Raw genomic sequence first — 22,474 nt, forward strand, 5'->3', positions numbered from 1 at the left:
TTGGATAATTTTTTTCAAGTTTAAAGATATTTATGTTCTAAAAATTTTGTATACAAAGATAAAATAGTTCATAAATATATTTGTAAATTGTTTTTAAAATAAGGGTATTATTATCATCCAAAAATTTTAATTATTAAGAATAAAATTATAATAAAAATAAAATTAGTAAATAATCTTAAAATACTTAAAAAAAAATGATAGTATTCATATTGTCTTTTTTATTATTAATAATACAATTATTATAAATTTTAAAAGATTATAGAAATTTTATATTACTTAATAATCAAACGTGATAATCTAAGTAATATAAAATGATATTATTTTAGTAATAAGAGATAACTCCTAATTAAACATCCCTTAAATATACTAATTAAAATGATTGAAGTCTTATCACGATTAGGCATGTCCAAATCTGCTGTAATAAGCAAATTCTGTCACATAACATAAAATAATTAAAAATTTTGAAAAGTCCAAAGATATTAAGCGGTGGGGTTGTAATCTTCATTGGACTTTTGGCTAAATTTGACCAACACCGTAACCTAAATGTCAGACACGTTTTAATCTCACGTGCTACTATGAGCCAAAAGTCGGGAGAATTCATATAATCAGTACAAAAACATATATATAATTTAAATATTGATAGCCGACTACATATAACAAGTTGGAAAAGGATGAGTGCCGTAGTTATAGTGTCAATTAAGGATATTTAATTATTTAAAGAGCAACAAGTCTCATATGTCGTAGGGGTGAAGTAGCTTTCACATCATCTAATTTGTCAATCTTCTAATTAAATATGTTTAACTGGGAGGGTAAATGAAATGATCAAATTTGATTTTTGTTGAGCTTTTATCAATGCATTTTGAAAGTTAAATAGTTTTGTTGGCCACATAAATCAATGTTTATCCAAATATTCCGACAAACCAATGTTTGATTAATCCGTAAAAGAAATAACCATTCAAGTCTTGTATGAGATTATTGAAATTTGTACCATATTAGTTAAAAATTACGATTTCACTTTCAAACTCTAATATCATTAATTTAATATAAATTTAAACAATTAAAGTATTAAAAAATATCTTTAATCTTTAATATTGGTGTGGCCAAATATCAGCAGTGGAGATGCTATAGCAAATACGGAATGTCGACCAACATGTGAAAGCAGACAATCCATATATACGAAAGTTGATTGTTTGAGGCTTAATTATTAAAGTTTTATTAATTATAATAACAATTAAAATAGGTTAACAAACCGTTCTCGTAGAAATTTAATGAGAAGGGTTTACGAGATTAATTTTATTAATTCTTTCTACCAATCCTTATTTATAAATATTAATTGTTGACTATTAGGATCCTATATTAAAAGGAAAAATGGTGAGTATGTGGGTTATAAAGGCTTGGACACCCTTCCTTGGCAAGTCAGTTTTCCAATGAGAGTTTTACACAAGCTCATAAAAGACCCATGGCCCAACCCAAATTGTTGAGTTATTGGAGTGAGTTCCTATCAATTGGTATCAGAGCATGATCCTGTGCCTATGTGGTAGCGCACGCATGGCAGACTGACCTTGGGCCCGAGCTGCTATCCTGAGAAAGGGCATAGAGGCCCGAGGGAAAGGGGATCTATGTAGTCACCCAAGAGGTAAAGAGGCCAACAGGGATAAAGAAGCCGACGTAGACGTCGGTTGTGGAAGCATGGTGGAATGTTAGGATCTCACATTAAAAGGGAAAAGGGTGGGCATGTGGGTTATAAAGGCTTCGGCACCCTCCCTTGGCAAGCTGGTTTTCCAAGGAGAATTCTACCCAAGCCCATAAAAGACCCATGACCCAACCCAAATTGTTGAGTTATTAGAGTGGGTTCCTATCATTGACATACTATTGAAAACTTTTTGTGTTCGTTTAGTTCATTATTTTGATACTTTTTATAATAATATCTTGAAAAAAGTTAAATTGAATGGGTATTACCATGAAGGATTTGAAAAATAACAAAAATACCTCATATGTTTGTTTATTTACTAAATACCCTATAATAAAATATTAAAAGTTAATAAAAACACCTCCAACCCACTCATTAAATACGGACAGTCCGCCACCACCTTCGGAGGGTGGCTGGAGTCGTCGTATCGGTATATGACAGGCTAAATATTATTGATCGTGCACCGATATAACATTTTCTGATAATATCCATGGTGGATCTAGCCGAAAAAGGCTAGATCGGCCAGATCTGGCCCATTTGGTCGTCAATGATGGCCGTATCTTGGTCGTCGTTGACGATTGGCTACGGTCAAAGATCTGACCTTTTTTGACCAGATCTAGCATAGATCTAATCGAAAAAGGTTAGATCGATGTATTACCGATCAAATTCAACCGATAGCGTGCCATTATATCAGATTCTGGTTAGCTTTCTACAATAGTGGTCAGAATTTGATAAATGTAGGTTGTTAAGGTATTTTTGTAATTTTTAAAATAAAATTTAGGAATATTTAGTTAAATTAATAATTTTAAAAAATTTAGAAGAAATTAAATAATATAAAATAATATTTTAAGAATAAACTAATTTTACTGTTTGAATTATTGAAAAACGAATAATATTTGGAAGAGTGTGAAACGGAGCCTTTATCATTTACCATTATTGACAGACATTTTATTTTTTTATTACTTTTTCAGCTGTAAAGTCCATCGATTTTTCAACGTTGGTATTTATTTGACTCTTCTCTTTCCCTCGGGAGTCGGCATTGATTAGCACTGTTTGACCTTTCTTCTTGACTTGGCTATAAAACTGCCTCAAGCTAAATCTCTCTCACAACATAAACATATTCTCCTTTATTAGTGAGTATTTGAGAGCAAATGGGTTAGCTCAAAAATCCGTTATCGTTGACTTTCTTCTCTCTCAACCCACAAAAGCATCAACAGTCCGAACTCCATCTGTGTCCCAATGGTGTTACCATCCAAACCTACATAAAAATGCTGGCAAAAAGGAGACTCGTATTACCCGTCAACCCAATTCTCTGATAAAAATTGCTCTTTAGGCAAAATCTTAAAGAAACATCAGGTGTTTGACCTCGCTCAGAAAGTTAACTCGAACCCAGGTGGGTTAACTCTAGTTTTAACTGCAAAAGACGTGGCTGTTGAGGGATTTTGCATGAGTAGCTGTGGCTTTCATGACTCAAACCCGAAAAAGAACTCGGCTTCATCTGGGTTGGCAAATCAGTGAGTCAGTGTCCAGGCCAATGCGCCTGGCCATTCCACCAACCAATCTACGGACCACAAACAGAACCACTGGGTGCTCCTAACGGAGACTTCGGCGTGGACGGCATGATTATAAATATAGCGAGTCTTTTGGCTGGAACCGTGACCAACCCATTCGGGAACGGCTATTTTCTGGGTCAGCTGACGCGCCGCTCGAGGCTGCTTCCGCTTGCCTGGGGTGTACGGTGAAGGGGCGTACCCGGTTACGCCGGGGAAGTATTAGCGGATCCTACCACTGGTGCTAGCTATAATGCGCACGGTGTTAATGGGAGGAAGTATCTGTTGCCTGTTTGTTCGACCTTCTACTTCTAGTGTTCAAAGGTGGTTTAAGTGCAAGTGTTGCGTTTGATGCAATTCATTGCACCTATGTGGTGCTGCCGCTGTTTCTGTACAAACTTGTGATTTAGTTGATGTGTAAATTTTTTTGATCTAATTTTTTCGACTTCATTCTAGTTAGCTAAACTTATTAGTTATAATATGACTGAATCAAAGGTAGCTCAATGTCATAATTTGTGGTCATCATGACACTCTGAAAAGATTAATGCATTAATAACTATCTTCATAACTTTCAGGTAATTTTAGTTTTATTGGTATAATTTTGACAGAGGACTCATGTGTTCGAGATAGCTTATGCATACTTCAATTAATCTTCTAATTTCGAATAATTTCGAAACAAGACAAGCTTATGGCATGTGACCAAAAACGTTTTGTGATCGAACATAGGCAACAAAGGAGCAAATCCTCCCAAACGTTTATCCTCGACCAGTCCATTAGTTATACAAAACCGATTTACAAATTGTCATTCAGTATTTTTAATACGACGTCAGATTATGTTGGCTAATTTCATACGGCAGTAAAGTCATGTTAGGCCGACTCTACGAAACCCAGCCAACAAAACATTGGGTTCGGAGTTTAACATAAATTAAAAAGGGTTATAATCCTTGGCCCACGTAGAGGGCCCATTTTGGTGATTAAGCAAAAATATTAGGGTGAGTTGATACTAGATAAAAGAAAAAGATTATTGAGTGTTAATGTGTAAACCTTTGGGGGGGCATTCACTACTAGTTTGTTTGTGTTAATCCATCCCATCCAACTTATGATATCTCTCACAAGAGAAAACCTAACTCTCAACTTTTATTTCACAATTTCAATAATGAGATGGTTATACGCTAATACTTTGTATGGAAGGTTTATAATACATGTGCTATTTTTGTAGATACGTTTACGTACCACCATATTTTAGGCATGTTATAAAGAAAAGTAAGGAACTTTTCTTCCACAATTAATTAGAATTAAGGCAGAAGTTTTAAAGAAAAGTGTCACCGAGATGGTCCGTGATTACCTCACACCGTAGAATAGGGCCATGTTTGTAATTTTGAAGTTGAGTTTATGACGCTATTTTCGGCTCTTTCACCATAATTTCTATGGTTGGAACTATTATTAAGAGGATGGCTATCTAATATTGACTTTTAGCATTTGAAGGGTGAATATCTTAAAAATTAAAAAAATCATACACATAAGATGTGATTAGGTTTGAAATTGCTGGTTACATCGCTAATTTAAAGGAGGTTAATAATTGAGCATGATTGTGGTCCTCCCCTTATCCTAGCGTACACGAATCTATCACATACATAAAAAATAATTAAAAATTCTGAAAGGTCCAATGATATTACGTGTGGGATTGTAATCTATCGGACTAATGCCATTGCCTCCACCGTATAATGCTATAATTGGACCAACACCGCCACCCAAATGTCAGGAACGTGTAATCTCATGTGCCACTATGAGCCAAAAGAATAAAGATAGGTTAACAAACACTTCTTACAACTTTCTCTCACAAACGCTAACGCGATGCTTGCATTTGGTCCAAGCGGGACCTATTATTGGACAAGTAAGATCCATTGCAAGCTGAAGCGTCGCATTTTTTAGAGAAAGTTAATGGAAAAGGGTTTGAGTATAAATATTATGGAGCCAAAAAGTCGTGAGAAATCATTAATCAGTACAAAATAGCCGACTACATATAACAAGTTGGAAAAGGATGAGTGGTGTAGTGATACTGTTACTTATGGATATTTAGTTATTTATTTCATTAAATAAAAAGAGATTTAAAAGGTATATAATGTAAAAGTGTGAAGCTAAAAACATTAAGTCTACGTCGCCGTTTTGGTTCAAACTTCATGCAATCTGATGGTTGATTCAAGGTTCATCTAGACTGAAATTTCCCTGAAATTTCAAAGGTATAAAAGAGGGCAGCCTCAATTAAAGCTATAGTGAACAAAACAGTTTTTCTCATCTTCTTGACTCTGTAAAATTTGCTTTGCTGGGTTTTTTAGTTTACTTTAATTTTGTAAACTGTGTGGCAATCAATTGGGGTGTTGAGTGAAGGTGGTGTTTCCTTAACGGGTAGAGAAGCTTAAAGAGTCTTTCTCTTGGGTTTAAGGTTACATGAAAAGAGTGTTGATGATAGATTAGCAAAGTGAGTTGGGTAGTGTTTGAGAATCTGAAATTGTACTCTGTAAAAGATATTAATCTCTTAGTGCAAACGAGCCTCGGTGTTTCGGAACTCAAGTGGACAATATAGCTTGCTCAAATCTTGAGCAAGTGAACCACTGCAAACTTGTGGTTGTTTACTTGTTTTATTCTTTTGTGATTAATTGGTTGGTTAGTGTTTAGATTAGTCACAAACGGCAACATATAATTTTGGCAATAAGTCTCATATGTGGTACGGAGAAGTAGCTTTTCTCATCGTCTAAATATCTAATACGTCAATCGTTAATTCAACATGTTGACTGGTGGGTAAATGAAAGGCAAATTTGATTTTGTTCAGCTTTAGCATTGCATTTCAATGTTTGATTAATCCGTAAAAGAAATAACCATCAAGTCTTGTATGAGATTATTGAAATGTACTATATCAGTTGAAAAATTGCGATTTCACCTTCAAAGTCTAATCTCATTAATTAATATAGAGTCGTGCAATAAATTTAAACAATTAAGTATTAAAAAATATCTTTGTACAGTCTTTTACGTAGCAATAACCCCAACTCAACCTAGACTAGACTCGTCAATTTGAATACATTCAATATGGCAGAATGTCAAACATTCGAAAGCAGACAATCCATATATATGAAAGTTGATTGTTTGCGGTTATTAAGTTTTATTAATTATAATAACTAGAAGTGAGGATTGTTTGGGCTAACTGTAAGTTTTTTTTTTTTAATAATGAGAATATTTGAATTAGTTATACATATTTCAATTATTTCATCAATCTTAGAATTACCGAACGAAATAGAATTTCAGTAATAACCATGAAATCTCCTTCAGTTTTTTCACCATTAGGCCGGCGGGGTTTGCTTACTAAGTCTGAAACATTCTTTCTATCAATACTTACGTGTAAATATAAGATTGAATTAATGATTGAAAGACTTATTTTTTGACTGGCAAAGTCCATTGATTTTAACTATGGTATTTATTAGACTTTCTTTTTCCTGGGAGTCGGATAGATGAGACACTGTTTTACTCCCTTGACGTGGTATATATACAACTGCCTCAAGCAAATCTCTCTCACAACATAAACATATTCTCACTTACTAGTGAGCATTTGAGAGCAAATGGGTTCCTTCGCAGCAATTGAAAGCCTCATGCAGTTGCATACCTTACCGGCAAGGCCACATAAATCCCATGCTAAAACTGGCCAAAATTCTTCATCATAAAGGCTTTCATATCACCTTTGTAAACAGTGAGTTCACCATCAAAGCCTTCTTAAATCTAGAGGCCCCAACTTCTCACTGGTCTCCCATCTTTCGATTCGAAACCATTCCCGATGGCCTCCCTCCCACAGATGTCAACGCCCTCAAGACGTCCATCTCTATGTGACCCCACTAGCAAATATGCTTACCTCATTTAAAAAACCTTCTTGGTAGGCTAAACGATCCCCTCCGATGTTACCGGTGAGTTGCATAGTTTCTGATGGAGCTATGAGTTTCACTCTTGATGCAGCTGAAGAGTTAGGCATCCCTGAAGTCCAGAATTTCTGGACTTCTAGTGATGTGGTTTATGGCGTATGTTCACTATCGCCAAACATTGAGAAAGGTTACACACCTCTCAAAGGTATATTATTATAGTACAGTAAATACTTTTCAACTGGTATACATAGTTAAGAATATTACGAGTTAAGAATAATGAAATAAGATAAAGCATAAATTCCTGGAATAATTAAAGCCTTAATGAATGAGTTTGATCGGTTGTGTTTATTTTTCAAATGTCAAACATAATGATATATTTTTTTGATTCGCAGATGGAGTTACTGACAAAATGGGTACTTGGAAACAGTTATAGATTGGATACCAGCATGAAAGATATCCGGTTGAGAGATACCCACCTTTATAGAACTACTGATCGTAATGCTATTAGATAAATTTCTTCTGTCGGAGACTGCAAGAGCTAAAGGGCTCTGCGATTATTTTGAACACGTTTCATGACTTGGAGAAGGTGTTTTTAGATGCGTTTGCTTCAAATTGCCACCTGTATACTTCATCGGTCCCTGCATCTTCAGATCAATCAGATCTAGATAACGACACGAACGAAGCAGATTGGATCAAATTTAGGAAAGAAAGAAACTGTATGTGCGAGTGGTATACTCAAAAAGAACCCAATTCAGTTGTTACGTGACTTTGGTAGTGTTGCAGTCATGACGGCCATCAAAATTGAGTTTGCGGGGGACTGCGACAGCAAGCAAAACTTTTTGTGGGTCATTAGGCCCGACCTGGGTGTGGTGACACAGCAATTCTACCACCAGAGTTTTGACAGAGATCAAAGAAAGGAGTATTTTAGCAAATTGGTGTCCCAGGAACAAGTTTTAAGCCACCATCAGTTGGTGGATCTTCACCCTAAGCGGGTGGAATTCTACGCTTGAAATATCGGTGGTGGATTCCCATGGTTTGCTGGCCCTTTTTCGCTGAACAACAAACAAATTGCCGATACAGTTGCAAAGAGTGGGCATAGGCATGGAGAGATAACGACGTGATAAAGAGATGAAGTTGAAATCCTTGTTCGAGAGGGATGGAGGGGAGAAGAGAAGGGAAAGAGATGAAAAAAGAAAGCACTGAATGGAAGAAGATGGCATAAAAATTCCATACTGCTCCTGAGGATCATTACAGAATCTGGACGAGGTTATCACACAAAGTGCTTCTGACTCAAGAAGTTAGACTTATTAAAAGCGTCATGGATTGCCAACTTTAAATTCTTCCTTCTTGTGATTCAAATCTCTCTATGTTTGGACCTAGTATTCATTTATTATCGTATCCATGCCGATATAAAGTGTAAACGCATCCCTCACATACTTAATTATACCATAGATCAGGTCGGTTGTGCGTCATTCCGGCACCGGCCATTTTTGTTGTAGTCTTGGATAATTTTTTTCAAGTTTAAAGATATTTATGTTCTAAAAATTTTGTATACAAGATAAAATAGTTCTAAATATATTGTAAATTGTTTTTTAAAATAAGGGTATTATTATATCCAAAAATTTTAATTAAGATAAAATTATAATAAAAATAAAATTAGTAAATAATCTAAAATACTTAAAAAAAAATGATAGTATTCATATTGTCTTTTTATTATAATAATACAATTATTATAAATTTTAAAAGATTATAGAAATTTTTATTACTAATAATCAAAAGTGATAATCTAAGTATATAAAATGATATTATTTAGTATAAGAGATAACTCCTAATGAAAAGTCAGGATTCATATATATCTACAAATAAGATATAACAGGGCAACCCCGACCCGTAGAGATCGTAATTGGTCTTCTCTGCCATGCTTCTATTCAACCTAACCACCTGCCTCTTCAATCAACTATTTAATCGGAACTTGCTGGAAACCATCCTTGTTGATAATGATATATGTCACAAAGTCAATAACGCTTGGGCTGTAGCCCATCTCCTGGGAGCACACAACGAGGAGTCATTAATTACCCAGAGACACATTGTCAACCCTCAACTTCTCCACTTCGTCATTTCTTCAAACAGGTTACGTTATATTTCAATTGAATTAGCCAATTTCCCAAGTCAGAGTTTTGTATTGTTATGGTTGGAAACATTTATTAAAAAAAAAAGATGGGGTATATGATTCCGTTGGCAACTCATTTAGTCACTTTGGATGCCACCTGCTTCCAATGAAGTGGAGCATGGTTGTCTCGTCTCTCCATCCAGCTTGTCTCAAGGCTGAATAGTTAAGGGCTGTTCCCATACTTGCAAACATGGCCACAACTTGATTACTTCAAATTTGCACGAGGGGTGCTTTGGAATTGCTTCCTTACCTTACGTGTATTTTAATTCGACATTATTTACTCTCACGTCCTTATTAATTTGAGTGTACCACAATTAACCGCATAATCATAGATTCAACTCCAGAAATTTAACCAAAAAAAAAAAAAAAAAATCTCAAATGAAATAATCATACTCCTTTGTATTATTTGAAATTAATCTAAAAGGAAAAAAGGAATAGTTTTATAAACATTCAAGTAGCAATAATACTTTTGTGTCAGCTTAATATATCTATTTGATTTTTGAAGAAGAGCGCCCATGTCCATTGGAATTTATTTTGGAAGATACAAACATAAATAGACGTCTCTTCAAGTAATTTCATAGTTTATGGATAGATTGAAAGTTTTGAGTTGAGTTATGTAAGAAGACCATCCATTATAAAGAAGCATAAAAATAGTAGGTGAGCGACTCCTGATACAGGCAATCAGACATGGCTATAGTGACCCCACAAGTATGGGGAGGCTTTGAGTGCAGACTGCAGAGCTTATTTTCAGCTGATCATCAAGTCTTGGAAGGAATCCCATGATGATGATGATGTGTAAGTGCACTGGACTTTTTGGCTAAAACCTGTATAATAAAACATGAAGGGATGAACCTACCCACCAGAAGGCCATATAGATTCTTTTTAGAGCCTCCTAACACCTAGAACAATACAAAAATATAACAGTGAGGTCATCAATGCCTGCATTTGAAGAATAATCGAACCCAACATGCTCCATTTGATACTAAGATATTGCATTATCAGTAAATATATCATAAAGTTTCGAGCCCTTTATTGCATTACTGGCTTAAGATATGTAAATATCGATCCAAGAAAAACTCTAAAATTGATGCATTGAGAAAAGCATTGAACACATGCAACCCATATAACTACGAAATAGAGACAATAGCGACAACAAAACAACAATAAAGCAAATCACAGATAATAAATACAGAGAAAATAACACGTACGATTTATCTTGGTTCATCATATATGAATTACATCCAACTGAGTCAATATTATTATTGATATTGCAATATTTTCTCACCCCTCTCTCGTTTACCAGGAATGAATTACCTTATGATTTGCTATCACACTCATAACAAGAGAAAAATATGTTTATATACTAGGTTTAAGTGACAAAACCTAATTTTACAAGGATTTATATTCTTAAGCCCAATCCATTAAAAAATTAATAACTTAAAGAAATCCTACAACGATTATACATGAAAAAGGCCCAAATCACCTACGGTCTAGGGGCGTTACCCTCGCGACCCTCTCCACTCACCAGGCAACGGAACCCCTAAATGCATCTTCGTAACTCATTAATACTGAAGTAGTCGCCAACTGCAACACTGCCATTGTCCATTTACATTTGCTCTTTACAAATTGAGTAGCTAAGGCCTAAGAGATTCATAAAATCTTCAACTACTTCTATGTAAAACATAAGAAAAAATAAAAAAAGCCCTTTAAAGAAAAACAGATTCTTTTCTTGGCTCATTTCTTCCAATTATCCTATCTTATTTAAGTTCTTCTGAGTTCTGATCCCTTTCTTTATTAAAGTGAGAAGTTACGAACAATAAATAATTGGGGTAGTTGCTAATGAAAGCTACTGAACTGCTTCCACTAACTCAGTTCATGCATCTTCACACCCATATATACTACCTCACTGAACCCCCTCTTTCACAACCCAAATCATAACAATTTCAAACTCTCTCTCTCGAATGGCTTTTTTTCAAATTTCCTGCAAACTGTCTCTTTTGCTTTTTCTTTTCCACTTCAACTTATTCAGCTTATGTCTAGGAGCAAGAAAGCTAACTTCTTTGTATCAACCACCTCCCATGGCCTTAACTTATCATAAAGGTACTTTACTTGAAGGAACCCTTCCCGTATCCATTCTCTGGTACGGTGGATTTTCTCCAGCTCAAAAATCCGTTATCGTTGACTTTCTTCTCTCTCTCAACCCACAAAAGCATCAACAGTCCGCAACTCCATCTGTGTCCAAATGGTGGCTTACCATCCAAACCTACATGAAAAATGCTGGCAAAAAGGAGACTCATATTACCCTGTCAACCCAATTCTCTGATAAAAATTGCTCTTTAGGCAAAATCTTAAAGAAACATCAGGTGTTTGACCTCGCTCAGAAAGTTAACTCGAACCCAGGTGGGTTAACTCTAGTTTTAACTGCAAAAGACGTGGCTGTTGAGGGATTTTGCATGAGTAGCTGTGGCTTTCATGACTCAAACCCGAAAAAGAACTCGGCTTTCATCTGGGTTGGCAACTCAGTGAGTCAGTGTCCAGGCCAATGCGCCTGGCCATTCCACCAACCAATCTACGGACCACAAACAGAACCACTGGGTGCTCCTAACGGAGACTTCGGCGTGGACGGCATGATTATAAATATAGCGAGTCTTTTGGCTGGAACCGTGACCAACCCATTCGGGAACGGCTATTTTCTGGGGTCAGCTGACGCGCCGCTCGAGGCTGCTTCCGCTTGCCCTGGGGTGTACGGTGAAGGGGCGTACCCCGGTTACGCCGGGGAAGTATTAGCGGATCCTACCACTGGTGCTAGCTATAATGCGCACGGTGTTAATGGGAGGAAGTATCTGTTGCCTGCTTTGTTCGACCTTTCTACTTCTAAGTGTTCAACGGTGGTTTAAGTGCGAGTGTTGCGTTTGATGCAATTCATTGCACCTATATGGTGCTGCCGCTGTTTCTGTACAAACTTGTGATTTTAGTGGATGTGTAAATTTTTTTGAATCTAATTTTCTTCGACTTCATTTCTAGTTAGGTAAACTTATTAGTTATAAATATGAACTGAATCAAGGTCAGCTCAATGATCATAATTTATGTGGTCATCATGACACTCTGAAAAGATTAATGCATTAATAAACTATCTTCATAACTTTCAAGTAATTTTAGTTTTATAGTTTTTCTGGTATAATTTTGACAGAACACTCATGTGTTCGGGTAACTTATGTGTATTTCGACTAATCTTTCGATTCTGAATAAGACTTTTGAAACAGGACAAGCTCTATAATCTGTGGACAACAATTATTCTTATGATTCGAACCTTAGACAACAAGGGGAGCAAATCCCTTGGCCTAAGCGTTTATCACTCGACGAGTCCATTGTTGGTTATACGAAACCGATTTACAAATTGTCATTCAGTATTTTTAAATACGACGTCAGAGTATGTTGGGCTAATTTCATACGGCAGTAAACTCATGTTAGGCCGACTTCTTACGAAACCCAGCCCAACAAAACATTGGGTTCGGAGTTTAACATAAAATTTAAAAAGGGTTATAATCCTTGGCCCACGTAGAGGGCCCATTTTTGGTGATTAAGCAAAAATATTAGGGTGAGTTGATACTAGATAAAAAGAAAAGATTATTGAGTGTTAATGTGTAATCCTTTGGGAGGGGCATTCTACTGCTAGTTTTGTTTGTGTTAATCCAACTTTATGATATCTCTCACAAGAGAAAACCTAACTCTCAACTTTTATTTCACAATTTCAATAATGAGATGGTTATACGCTAATACTTTGTATGGAAGGTTTATAATACATGTGCTATTTTGGTAGATACGTTTACGTACCACCTATATTTTAGGCATGTTATAAAGAACAAGTAAGGAACTTTTCTTCCCACAATTAATTAGAATTAAGGCAGAATGTTTAAAGAAAGTTGTCACCGAGATGGTCCGTGATTACCTCCACACCGTAGAATATGGGCCATGTTTGTAATTTTGAAGTTTGAGTTTATGACGCTATTTTCGGCTCTTTCACCATAATTTCTATGGTTGGAAACTATTATTTTAAGAGGATGGCTATCTAATATTTGACTCTTTAGCATTTGAAGGGTGAATATCTTAAAAATTCAAAAAAATCATACACATAAGATGTTGATTAGGTTTGAAATTGCTGGTTACATCGCTAATTTAAAGGAGGTTAATAATTGAGCATTTGATTGTGGTCCTCCCCTTATCCCTAGCGTACACGCAATCTATCACATACATAAAAAATAATTAAAAATTCTGAAAGGTCCAATGATATTAATCGGTGGGATTGTAATCTTCATCGGACTAATGCCATTGCCTCCACCGTATAATGCTAAATTGGACCAACACCGCCACCCAAATGTCAGGAACGTGTTAATCTCATGTGCCACTATGAGCCAAAAGAATAAAGATAGGTTAACAAACACTTCTTACAACTTTCTCTCACAAACGCTAACGCGATAGCTTGCATTTGGTCAAGCGGGACCTATTATTGGACAAGTAAGATCCATTGCAAGCTGACGCGTCGCATTTTTTAGAGAAAGTTAATGGAAAGGGTTTATGAGTATAATATTATTGGAGCCAAAAAGTCGTGAGAAATCATATAATCAGTACAAAATAGCCGACTACATATAACAAGTTGGAAAAGGATGAGTGGTGTAGTGATACTGTTACTTATGGATATTTAGTTATTTATTTCATTAAATAAAAAGAGATTTTAAAAGGTATATAATGTAAAAGTGTGAAGCTAAAAACATTAAGTCTAACGTCGCCGTTTTGGTTCAAACTTCATGCAATCCTGATGGTTGATTCAAGGTTCATCTAATGACTGAAATTTCCCTGAAATTTCAAAGGTATAAAAGAGGGCAGCCCTCAATTAAAGCTATAGTGAACAAAACAGTTTTTCTCATCTTCTTTGACTCTGTAAAATTCTGCTTTGCTGGGTTTTTTAGTTTACTTTAATTCTTGTAAACTTGGTGCAATCAATTGGGTTGTTGAGTGAAGGTGGTGTTTCCTTAACGGGTAGAGAAGCTTAAAGAGTCTTTCTCTTGGGTTTAAAGGTTACATGAAAAGAGTTGAGTGATAGATTAGCAAAGTGAGTTGGGTAGTGTTTGAGAATCTGAAATTGTACTCTGTAAACGATATTAATCTTCTTAGTGCAACGAGCCTCGGTGTTTCGGAACTCAAAGTGGACATATATAGCTTGCTCAAATCTTGAGCAAGTGAACCACTGCAAACTCTTGTGTTTGTTTACTTGTTTTTTATTTCTTTTGTGATTAATTGGTTGGTTAGTGTTTAGATTAGTCACAAACGGCAACATATAATTTTGGCAATAAGTCTCATATGTGGTACCGGATGAAGTAGCTTTTCTCATCGTCTAAATATCTAATACGTCAATCGTCTAATTCAACATGTTTGACTGGTGGGTAAATGAAATGTGCAAATTTGATTTTGTTCAGCTTTTAGCATTGCATTTTCAATGTTTGATTAATCCGTAAAAGAAATAACCATTCAAGTCTTGTATGAGATTATTGAAATTTGTACTATATCAGTTGAAAATTGCGATTTCACCTTCAAAGTCTAATCTCATTAATTTAATATAGAGTCGTGCAATAAATTTAAACAATTAAAGTATTAAAAAATATCTTTGTACAAGTTCTTTACGTAGCAATAACCCCAACTCAACCTCAGACTAGACTCGTCAATTTGAATTACATTCAATATGGCAAGAATGTACAACATCTGAAAGCAGACAATCCATATATATGAAAGTTGATTGTTTGCGGCTTATTAAGTTTTATTAATTATAATAACTAGAAGTGATGGATTGTTTGGGCTAAACTGTAAGTTTTTTTCTTTTTTTAAATTACTGAGAATGTTTGAATTAGTTTATGCATATCTCAATTAATTCCATATAATCTTAGAATTATCGATCGAATAAGAATTTCAGTAATACCCCCATGAAATCTCCTTCAGTTTTTTTACCATTAGGCCGGCGGTGGTTTGCTTACTAAGTTTGAAACAATTCTTTCTATCAATACTTACGTGTAAATATTAATGATTGAAAGACTTATGTTTTAACTGGCAAAGTCCATTGATTTTTAACTATGGTATTTATTAGACTTTTCTTTTTCCCTCGGGAGTCGGCATAGATGAGACACTGTTTTACCTCCCTTTGACGTGGCTATATATAAAACTGCCTCAAGCTAAATCTCTCTCACAACATAAACATATTCTCACTTACTAGTGAGTATTTGAGAGCAAATGGGTTCCTTCGCAGCAATTGAAAAGCCTCATGCAGTTTGCATACCTTACCCGGCTCAAGGCCACATAAATCCCATGCTAAAACTGGCCAAAATTCTTCACCATAAAGGCTTTCATATCACCTTTGTTAACAGTGAGTTCAACCATCAACGCCTTCTTAAATCTAGAGGCCCCAACTCTCTCACTGGCCTCCCATCTTTTCGATTCGAAACCATTACCGATGGCCTCCCTCCCACAGATGTCAACGCCACTCAAGACGTCCCATCTCTATGTGACTCCACTAGCAAATATTGCTTACCTCATTTTGAAAACCTTCTTGGTAGGCTAAACGATCCCTCCTCCGATGTTCCACCGGTGAGTTGCATAGTTTCTGATGGAGCTATGAGTTTCACTCTTGATGCAGCTGAAGAGTTAGGCATCCCTGAAGTCCAGAAATTTCTGGACTTCTAGTGCATGTGGTTTCATGGCGTATGTTCACTATCGCCAACTCATTGAGAAAGGTTACACACCTCTCAAAGGTATATTAATTATAGTACAGTAAATACTTTTCAACTTGGTATACATAGTTAAGAATATTACGTAGTTAAGAATAATGAAATAAGATAAAGCATAAATTCCTGGTAATAATTCTAAAGCATTAATGAATGAGTTTGATCGTGTTTGTTTATTTTTCAAATGTCAAACATAAATTATATATTTTCTTTGATTCGCAGATGAGAGTTACTTGACAAATGGGTACTTGGAAACAGTTATAGATTGGATACCAGGCATGAAAGATATCCGGTTGAGAGATATCCCCACCTTTATCAGAACTACTGATCGTAATGCTATTATGATAAATTTTCTTCTGTCGGAGACTGCAAGAGCTAAAAGGGCGTCTGCGATTATTTTGAACACGTTTCATGACTTGGAGAAGGATGTTTTAGATGCGTTTGCTTCAATATTGCCACCTGTATACTTCATCGGTCCCCTGCATCTTCAGATCAATCAGATCCTAGATAACGACACGAAGCAGATTGGATCAAATTTATGGAAAGAAGAAACTGTATGTGTCGAGTGGCTATACTCAAAAGAACCCAATTCAGTTGTTTACGTGAACTTTGGTAGTGTTGCAGTCATGACGGCCCATCAACTAATTGAGTTTGCGTGGGGACTTGCGAACAGCAAGCAAACATTTTTGTGGGTCATTAGGCCCGACCTTGTTGCAGGTGACACAGCAATTCTACCACCAGAGTTTTTGAAAGAGATCAAAGAAAGGAGTATTTTAGCGAATTGGTGTCCTCAGGAACAAGTTTTAAGCCACCCATCAATTGGTGGATTCTTAACCCATAGCGGGTGGAATTCTACGCTTGAAAGTATCGGTGGTGGAGTTCCCATGGTTTGCTGGCCCTTTTTTGCTGAACAACAAACAAATTGCCGATACAGTTGCAAAGAGTGGGGCATAGGCATGGAGATAGATAACGACGTGAAAAGAGATGAAGTTGAAATCCTTGTTCGAGAGTTGATGGAGGGAGAGAAAGGGAAAGAGATGAAAAAGAAAGCCACTGAATGGAAGAAGATGGCAAAACATACCATTACTGCTCCTGCAGGATCATCTTACAGGAATCTGGACGAGGTTATCAACAAAGTGCTTCTGACTCCAAGAAGTTAGACTTATTAAATGCGTCATGGATTGCCAACTTTAAATTTCTTCCTTCTTGTGATTCAAATCTCTCTATGTTTGGACCTAGTATTTCATTTATTATCGTAATCCATGCCGATATAAAGTGTAAACGCATCCCTCCATACTTCAATTATACCATAGATCAGGTCGGTTGTGCGTCATTCCGGCACCGGCCATTTTTGTTGTAGTCTTGGATAATTTTTTTCAAGTTTAAAGATATTTATGTTCTAAAAATTTTGTATACAAAGATAAAATAGTTCATAAATATATTTGTAAATTGTTTTTAAAATAAGGGTATTATTATCATCCAAAAATTTTAATTATTAAAGATAAAATTATAATAAAAATAAAATTAGTAAATAATCTTAAAATACTTAAAAAAAAATGATAGTATTCATATTGTCTTTTTTATTATTAATAATACAATTATTATAAATTTTAAAAGATTATAGAAATTTTATATTACTTAATAATCAAACGTGATAATCTAAGTAATATAAAATGATATTATTTTAGTAATAAGAGATAACTCCTAATTAAACATCCCTTAAATATACTAATTAAAATGATTGAAGTCTTATCACGATTAGGCATGTCCAAATCTGCTGTAATAAGCAAATTCTGTCACATAACATAAAATAATTAAAAATTTTGAAAAGTCCAAAGATATTAAGCGGTGGGGTTGTAATCTTCATTGGACTTTTGGCTAAATTTGACCAACACCGTAACCTAAATGTCAGACACGTTTTAATCTCACGTGCTACTATGAGCCAAAAGTCGGGAGAATTCATATAATCAGTACAAAAACATATATATAATTTAAATATTGATAGCCGACTACAGATAACAAGTTGGAAAAGGATGAGTGCCGTAATTATAGTGTCAATTAAGGATATTTAATTATTTAAAGAGCAACAAGTCTCATATGTCGTAGGGGTGAAGTGGCTCTCACATCATCTAATTTGTCGATCTTCTAATTAAATATGTTTAACTGGGAGGGTAAATGAAATTATCAAATTTGATTTTTGTTGAGCTTTTATCAATGCATTTTGAAAGTTAGATAGTTTTGTTGGCCACATAAATCAATGTTTATCCAAATATTCCTACAAACCAATGTTTGATTAATCCGTAAAAGAAATAATCATTCAAGTCTTGTATGAGATTATTGAAATTTGTCCTATATTAGTTAAAAATTACGATTTCACTTTCAAACTCTGATGTCATTAATTTAATATAAATTTAAACAATTAAAGTATTAAAAAATATCTTTAATCTTTAATATTGGTGTGGCCAAATATCAGCAGTGGAGATGCTATAGCAAATACGGAATGTCGACCAACATGTGAAAGCAGACAATCCATATATATGAAAGTTGATTGTTTGAGGCTTAATTATTAAAGTTTTATTAATTATAATAACAATTAAAATATTAATTGTTATTATAAATATTAATAGTTGACTGTTAGGATCCTATATTGAAAAGAAAAAGGGTGAGCGTGTGGGTTATAAAGGCTTGGGCACCCTTCCTTGGCAAATTAGTTTTCCAAGGAGAGTTTTACCCAAGCCCATAAAAGACCCATGGCTCAGCCCAAATTATTGAGTTATTGGAGTGGGTTCCTATCAATTGATATCAGAGCATGATCATGCGCCTATGTGGTAGCGCATGCATGACAGGCTAACCCATGGCAGGCTGACCTTGGGCCCGAGTTGCTACCCCAAGAAAGGGTATGGAGGCCCGAGGGAAAGGGGATCTGCATAGTCATCCAAGAGGTAAAGAGGCCGACAAGGGTAAAGAGGCCGATGTAGACGTTGGTTGCGGAAGCGTGGTGGAATGTTAGGATCCCATATTGAAAAGGAAAAGGGTGGGCATGTGGGTTATAAAGGCTTGGGTACCTTCCCTTGGCATGCTGGTTTTCCAAGGATAGTTCTACCCAAGCTCATAAAAGACCCATGGCCCAACCCAAATTGTTGAGTTATTGAAGTGGGTTTCTATCATTAACATACTATTGAAATCTTTTTGGGTCCGTTTAGTTCATTATTCTGATACTTTTTATAGTAATATCTTGAAAAAAGTTAAATTGAATGGGTATTACCATGTAGGATTTGGAAATTAATAAAAATACCTCATATGTTTGTTTATTTACTAAATACCCCTATAATAAAATATTAAAAGTTAACAAAAACACCCCCAACCTACCCATTAAATACAGACAGCTGGGCACCACTGTCGGAGGGTGGCCGGATCAGTGCATGACCGGCTGAATATTACCGGTCGTACACCGATATGGCTTTTTCTGGCAATATCCACGATGGATCTAGTCAAAAAAAGGTCAGATCTAAGGCAAGATCTGACCCATTTGGTCGTCAACGACTAAAAATCTGACTTTTTCTGACCAGATTTATTATCAATCTGATCGAAAAATGCTAGATCGGTACACTATCGACCAAATTCAACTGGTAGTGTGCCATTATACAAGATTCTGGTTAGTTTTCGATAGTGGTGGCCAGAATTTAATAAATGTGTGTTGTTAGGGTATTTTTATAATTTTTAAAATAAAATTTAAGAGCATTTAGTTAAATTAATAATTTTAGAAGATTTGAAAGAAATTGAATAATATAAAATAATATTTTAAAAATAAATCAATTTTAGTGTTTAAGTTTATTGAAAAGAATAATATTTGGAAGTGTGTGAAACGGAGCCTTTATCATTTACTATTATTGGCAGACATTTTATTTTTTTATTACTTTTTCAGCTGTAAAGTCCATCGATTTTTCAACGTTGGTATTTATTTGACTCTTCTTTTTCCCTCGGGAGTCGGCATTGATTAGCACTGTTTGACCTTACTTCTTGACTTGGCTATAAAACTGCCTCAAGCTAAATCTCTCTCACAACATAAACATATTCTCATTTGCCAGTGAGTATTTGACAGCAAATGGGTTCCTTGGCAACAATTGAAAAGCCGCATGCAGTTTGCATACCTTACCCGGCTCAAGGCCACATAAATCCCATGCTAAAACTGGCCAAAATTCTTCACCATAAAGGCTTTCATATCACCTTTGTTAACAGTGAGTTCAACCATCAACGCCTTCTTAAATCTAGAGGCCCCAACTCTCTCACTGGCCTCCCATCTTTTCGATTCGAAACCATTACCGATGGCCTCCCTCCCACAGATGTCAACGCCACTCAAGACGTCCCATCTCTATGTGACTCCACTAGCAAATATTGCTTACCTCATTTTGAAAACCTTCTTGGTAGGCTAAACGATCCCTCCTCCGATGTTCCACCGGTGAGTTGCATAGTTTCTGATGGAGCTATGAGTTTCACTCTTGATGCAGCCGAAGAGTTAGGCATCCCTGAAGTCCTTTTCTGGACTACTAGTGCATGTGGTTTCATGGCGTATGTTCACTATCGCCAATTCATTGAAAAGGGTTACACACCTCTCAAAGGTATATTAACTATAGTACCTTAAATACTTGGCATACGTAGTCAAGAATAATAAAATAAGACAAAACGTAAAACTGCTGGTAATAATTCTAAAGCATTAACGAACGAGTTTGATCGTGTATCTGTTTATTTTTCAAATGTCAAATATGAATGATATTGTTTATTTGATTCGCAGATGAGAGTTACTTGACAAATGGGTACTTGGAAACAGTTATAGATTGGATACCAGGCATGAAAGATATCCGGTTGAGAGATATCCCCACCTTTATCAGAACTACTGATCTTCATACTATTATGATAGATTTTATTCTGTCGGAGACTGAAAGAGCTAAAAGGGCGTCTGCGATTATTTTGAACNCTTGGGATACAAATAACAATGATTTAGGTCCTTGTATATAGACCCCAAAAGTTTCCCACTTTTCATTCCCAAGCAATGTGGGACAAACTAATATTTTGGCCTATTACATAGAGTCCCTAAACCTTTTTCCATTATCACTCCTACCCCCATGTGATTTGCAAAATGAGCCACTTTTCCAACATTTTGAACACGTTTCATGACTTGGAGAAGGATGTTTTAGATGCGTTTGCTTCAATATTGCCACCTGTATACTCCATCGGTCCCCTGCATCTTCAGATCAATCAGATCCTAGATAACGACACGAAGCAGATTGGATCAAATTTATGGAAAGAAGAAACTGAATGTATCGAGTGGCTATACTCAAAAGAACCCAATTCAGTTGTTTACGTGAACTTTGGTAGCGTTGCAGTCATGACGGCCCATCAACTAATTGAGTTTGCGTGGGGACTTGCGAACAGCAAGCAAACATTTTTGTGGGTCATTAGGCCCGACCTTGTTGCTGGTGACACAGCAATTCTACCACCAGAGTTTTTGACAGAGACCAAAGAAAGGAGTATTTTAGCAAATTGGTGTCCTCAGGAACAAGTTTTAAGCCACCCATCAATTGGTGGATTCTTAACCCATAGCGGGTGGAATTCTACGCTTGAAAGTATCGGTGGTGGAGTTCCCATGGTTTGCTGGCCCTTTTTTGCTGAACAACAAACAAATTGCCGACACAGTTGAAAAGAGTGGGGCATAGGCATGGAGATAGATAACGACGTGAAAAGAGATGAAGTTGAAATCCTTGTTCGAGAGTTGATGGAGGGAGAGAAGGGGAAAGAGATGAAAACGAAAGCTATTGAATGGAAGCAGATGGCGAAACATGCCATTACTGCTCCTTCAGGATCATCTTACAGGAATCTGGAGGAGGTTATCAACAAAGTGCTGCTGACTCCAAGAAGTTAGACTTATTAAATGCGTCATGGATTGCCAACTTTAAATTTCTTCCTTCTTGTAACTCAGATCTTGTATGTTTGGATTTAGTAATTAATATTACTTTTATGATTTATTTATTTATTGCAATCCATGCCTATCTAAAGTGTAAACGCATCCCTCCATACTCCAACCATACCACCGTTAAATAAATAAAATTTATAATGAAAATCCAGAAGATGGATTGCGTAATATGAAATAAATAATTAATTATAGGGAAAGCAAGCCAAGCGGAAGTCTGAATTTGAGGTGTCTTCGGTCCAGTTTCCGAATATAGAAATTAAATGTATTAATAATTGGAGCCAACTATCGTTGTCCTGACGCTTGCACAGTTGCCACGTTGGACTATTGTTTATACAAATACCAATAAGAGATTCGATTGACCTTACATAATCAAAATAGATATGTGCATGATTAATAAAAATCAGCAAATGAATAATAA

General features: G+C 35.7%; 2 protein-coding genes and 2 pseudogenes across 2 annotated transcripts; all 4 read left to right on the plus strand.

Annotated features, from left to right (window-relative positions):
• Window positions 1-2,841: 2,841 nt before the first annotated feature.
• LOC116136699 lies at window positions 2,842-7,657 on the plus strand (annotated as a pseudogene).
• A 3,598-nt stretch (window positions 7,658-11,255) lies between these two features.
• On the plus strand, window positions 11,256-12,332 carry LOC116136710 (protein EXORDIUM-like 2). Its single transcript, XM_031422378.1, has one exon. It carries the CDS (start codon window positions 11,277-11,279, stop codon window positions 12,210-12,212), a length of 936 nt encoding a protein of 311 aa, XP_031278238.1. The 5' UTR covers window positions 11,256-11,276; the 3' UTR covers window positions 12,213-12,332.
• A 3,233-nt stretch (window positions 12,333-15,565) lies between these two features.
• LOC116136707 lies at window positions 15,566-22,168 on the plus strand (annotated as a pseudogene).
• Window positions 20,115-22,116, plus strand: LOC116136709 (7-deoxyloganetin glucosyltransferase-like). The gene is made up of 3 exons (XM_031422377.1): window positions 20,115-20,704; window positions 20,878-21,050; window positions 21,241-22,116. Exons 1-3 carry the CDS (start codon window positions 20,191-20,193, stop codon window positions 21,781-21,783), a joined length of 1,230 nt encoding a protein of 409 aa, XP_031278237.1. The 5' UTR covers window positions 20,115-20,190; the 3' UTR covers window positions 21,784-22,116.
• Window positions 22,169-22,474: the final 306 nt, after the last annotated feature.

This window comes from Pistacia vera, unplaced genomic scaffold (genome assembly GCF_008641045.1).
Source record: "Pistacia vera cultivar Batoury unplaced genomic scaffold, PisVer_v2 Contig318, whole genome shotgun sequence".
Lineage (NCBI taxonomy): Eukaryota > Viridiplantae > Streptophyta > Magnoliopsida > Sapindales > Anacardiaceae > Pistacia > Pistacia vera.

What these genes read in the sequence shown, in the direction of transcription:
- LOC116136709 (XM_031422377.1), top strand. Translation starts at nt 20,191, where the DNA reads ATGGGTTCCTTGGCAACAATTGAAAAGCCGCATGCAGTTTGCATACCT. An exon ending in GGGTTACACACCTCTCAAAG is followed by an intron (nt 20,705 to 20,877) that starts GTATATTAACTA and finishes TTTGATTCGCAG; the next exon opens with ATGAGAGTTACTTGACAAAT.
- LOC116136710 (XM_031422378.1), top strand. Translation starts at nt 11,277, where the DNA reads ATGGCTTTTTTTCAAATTTCCTGCAAACTGTCTCTTTTGCTTTTTCTT.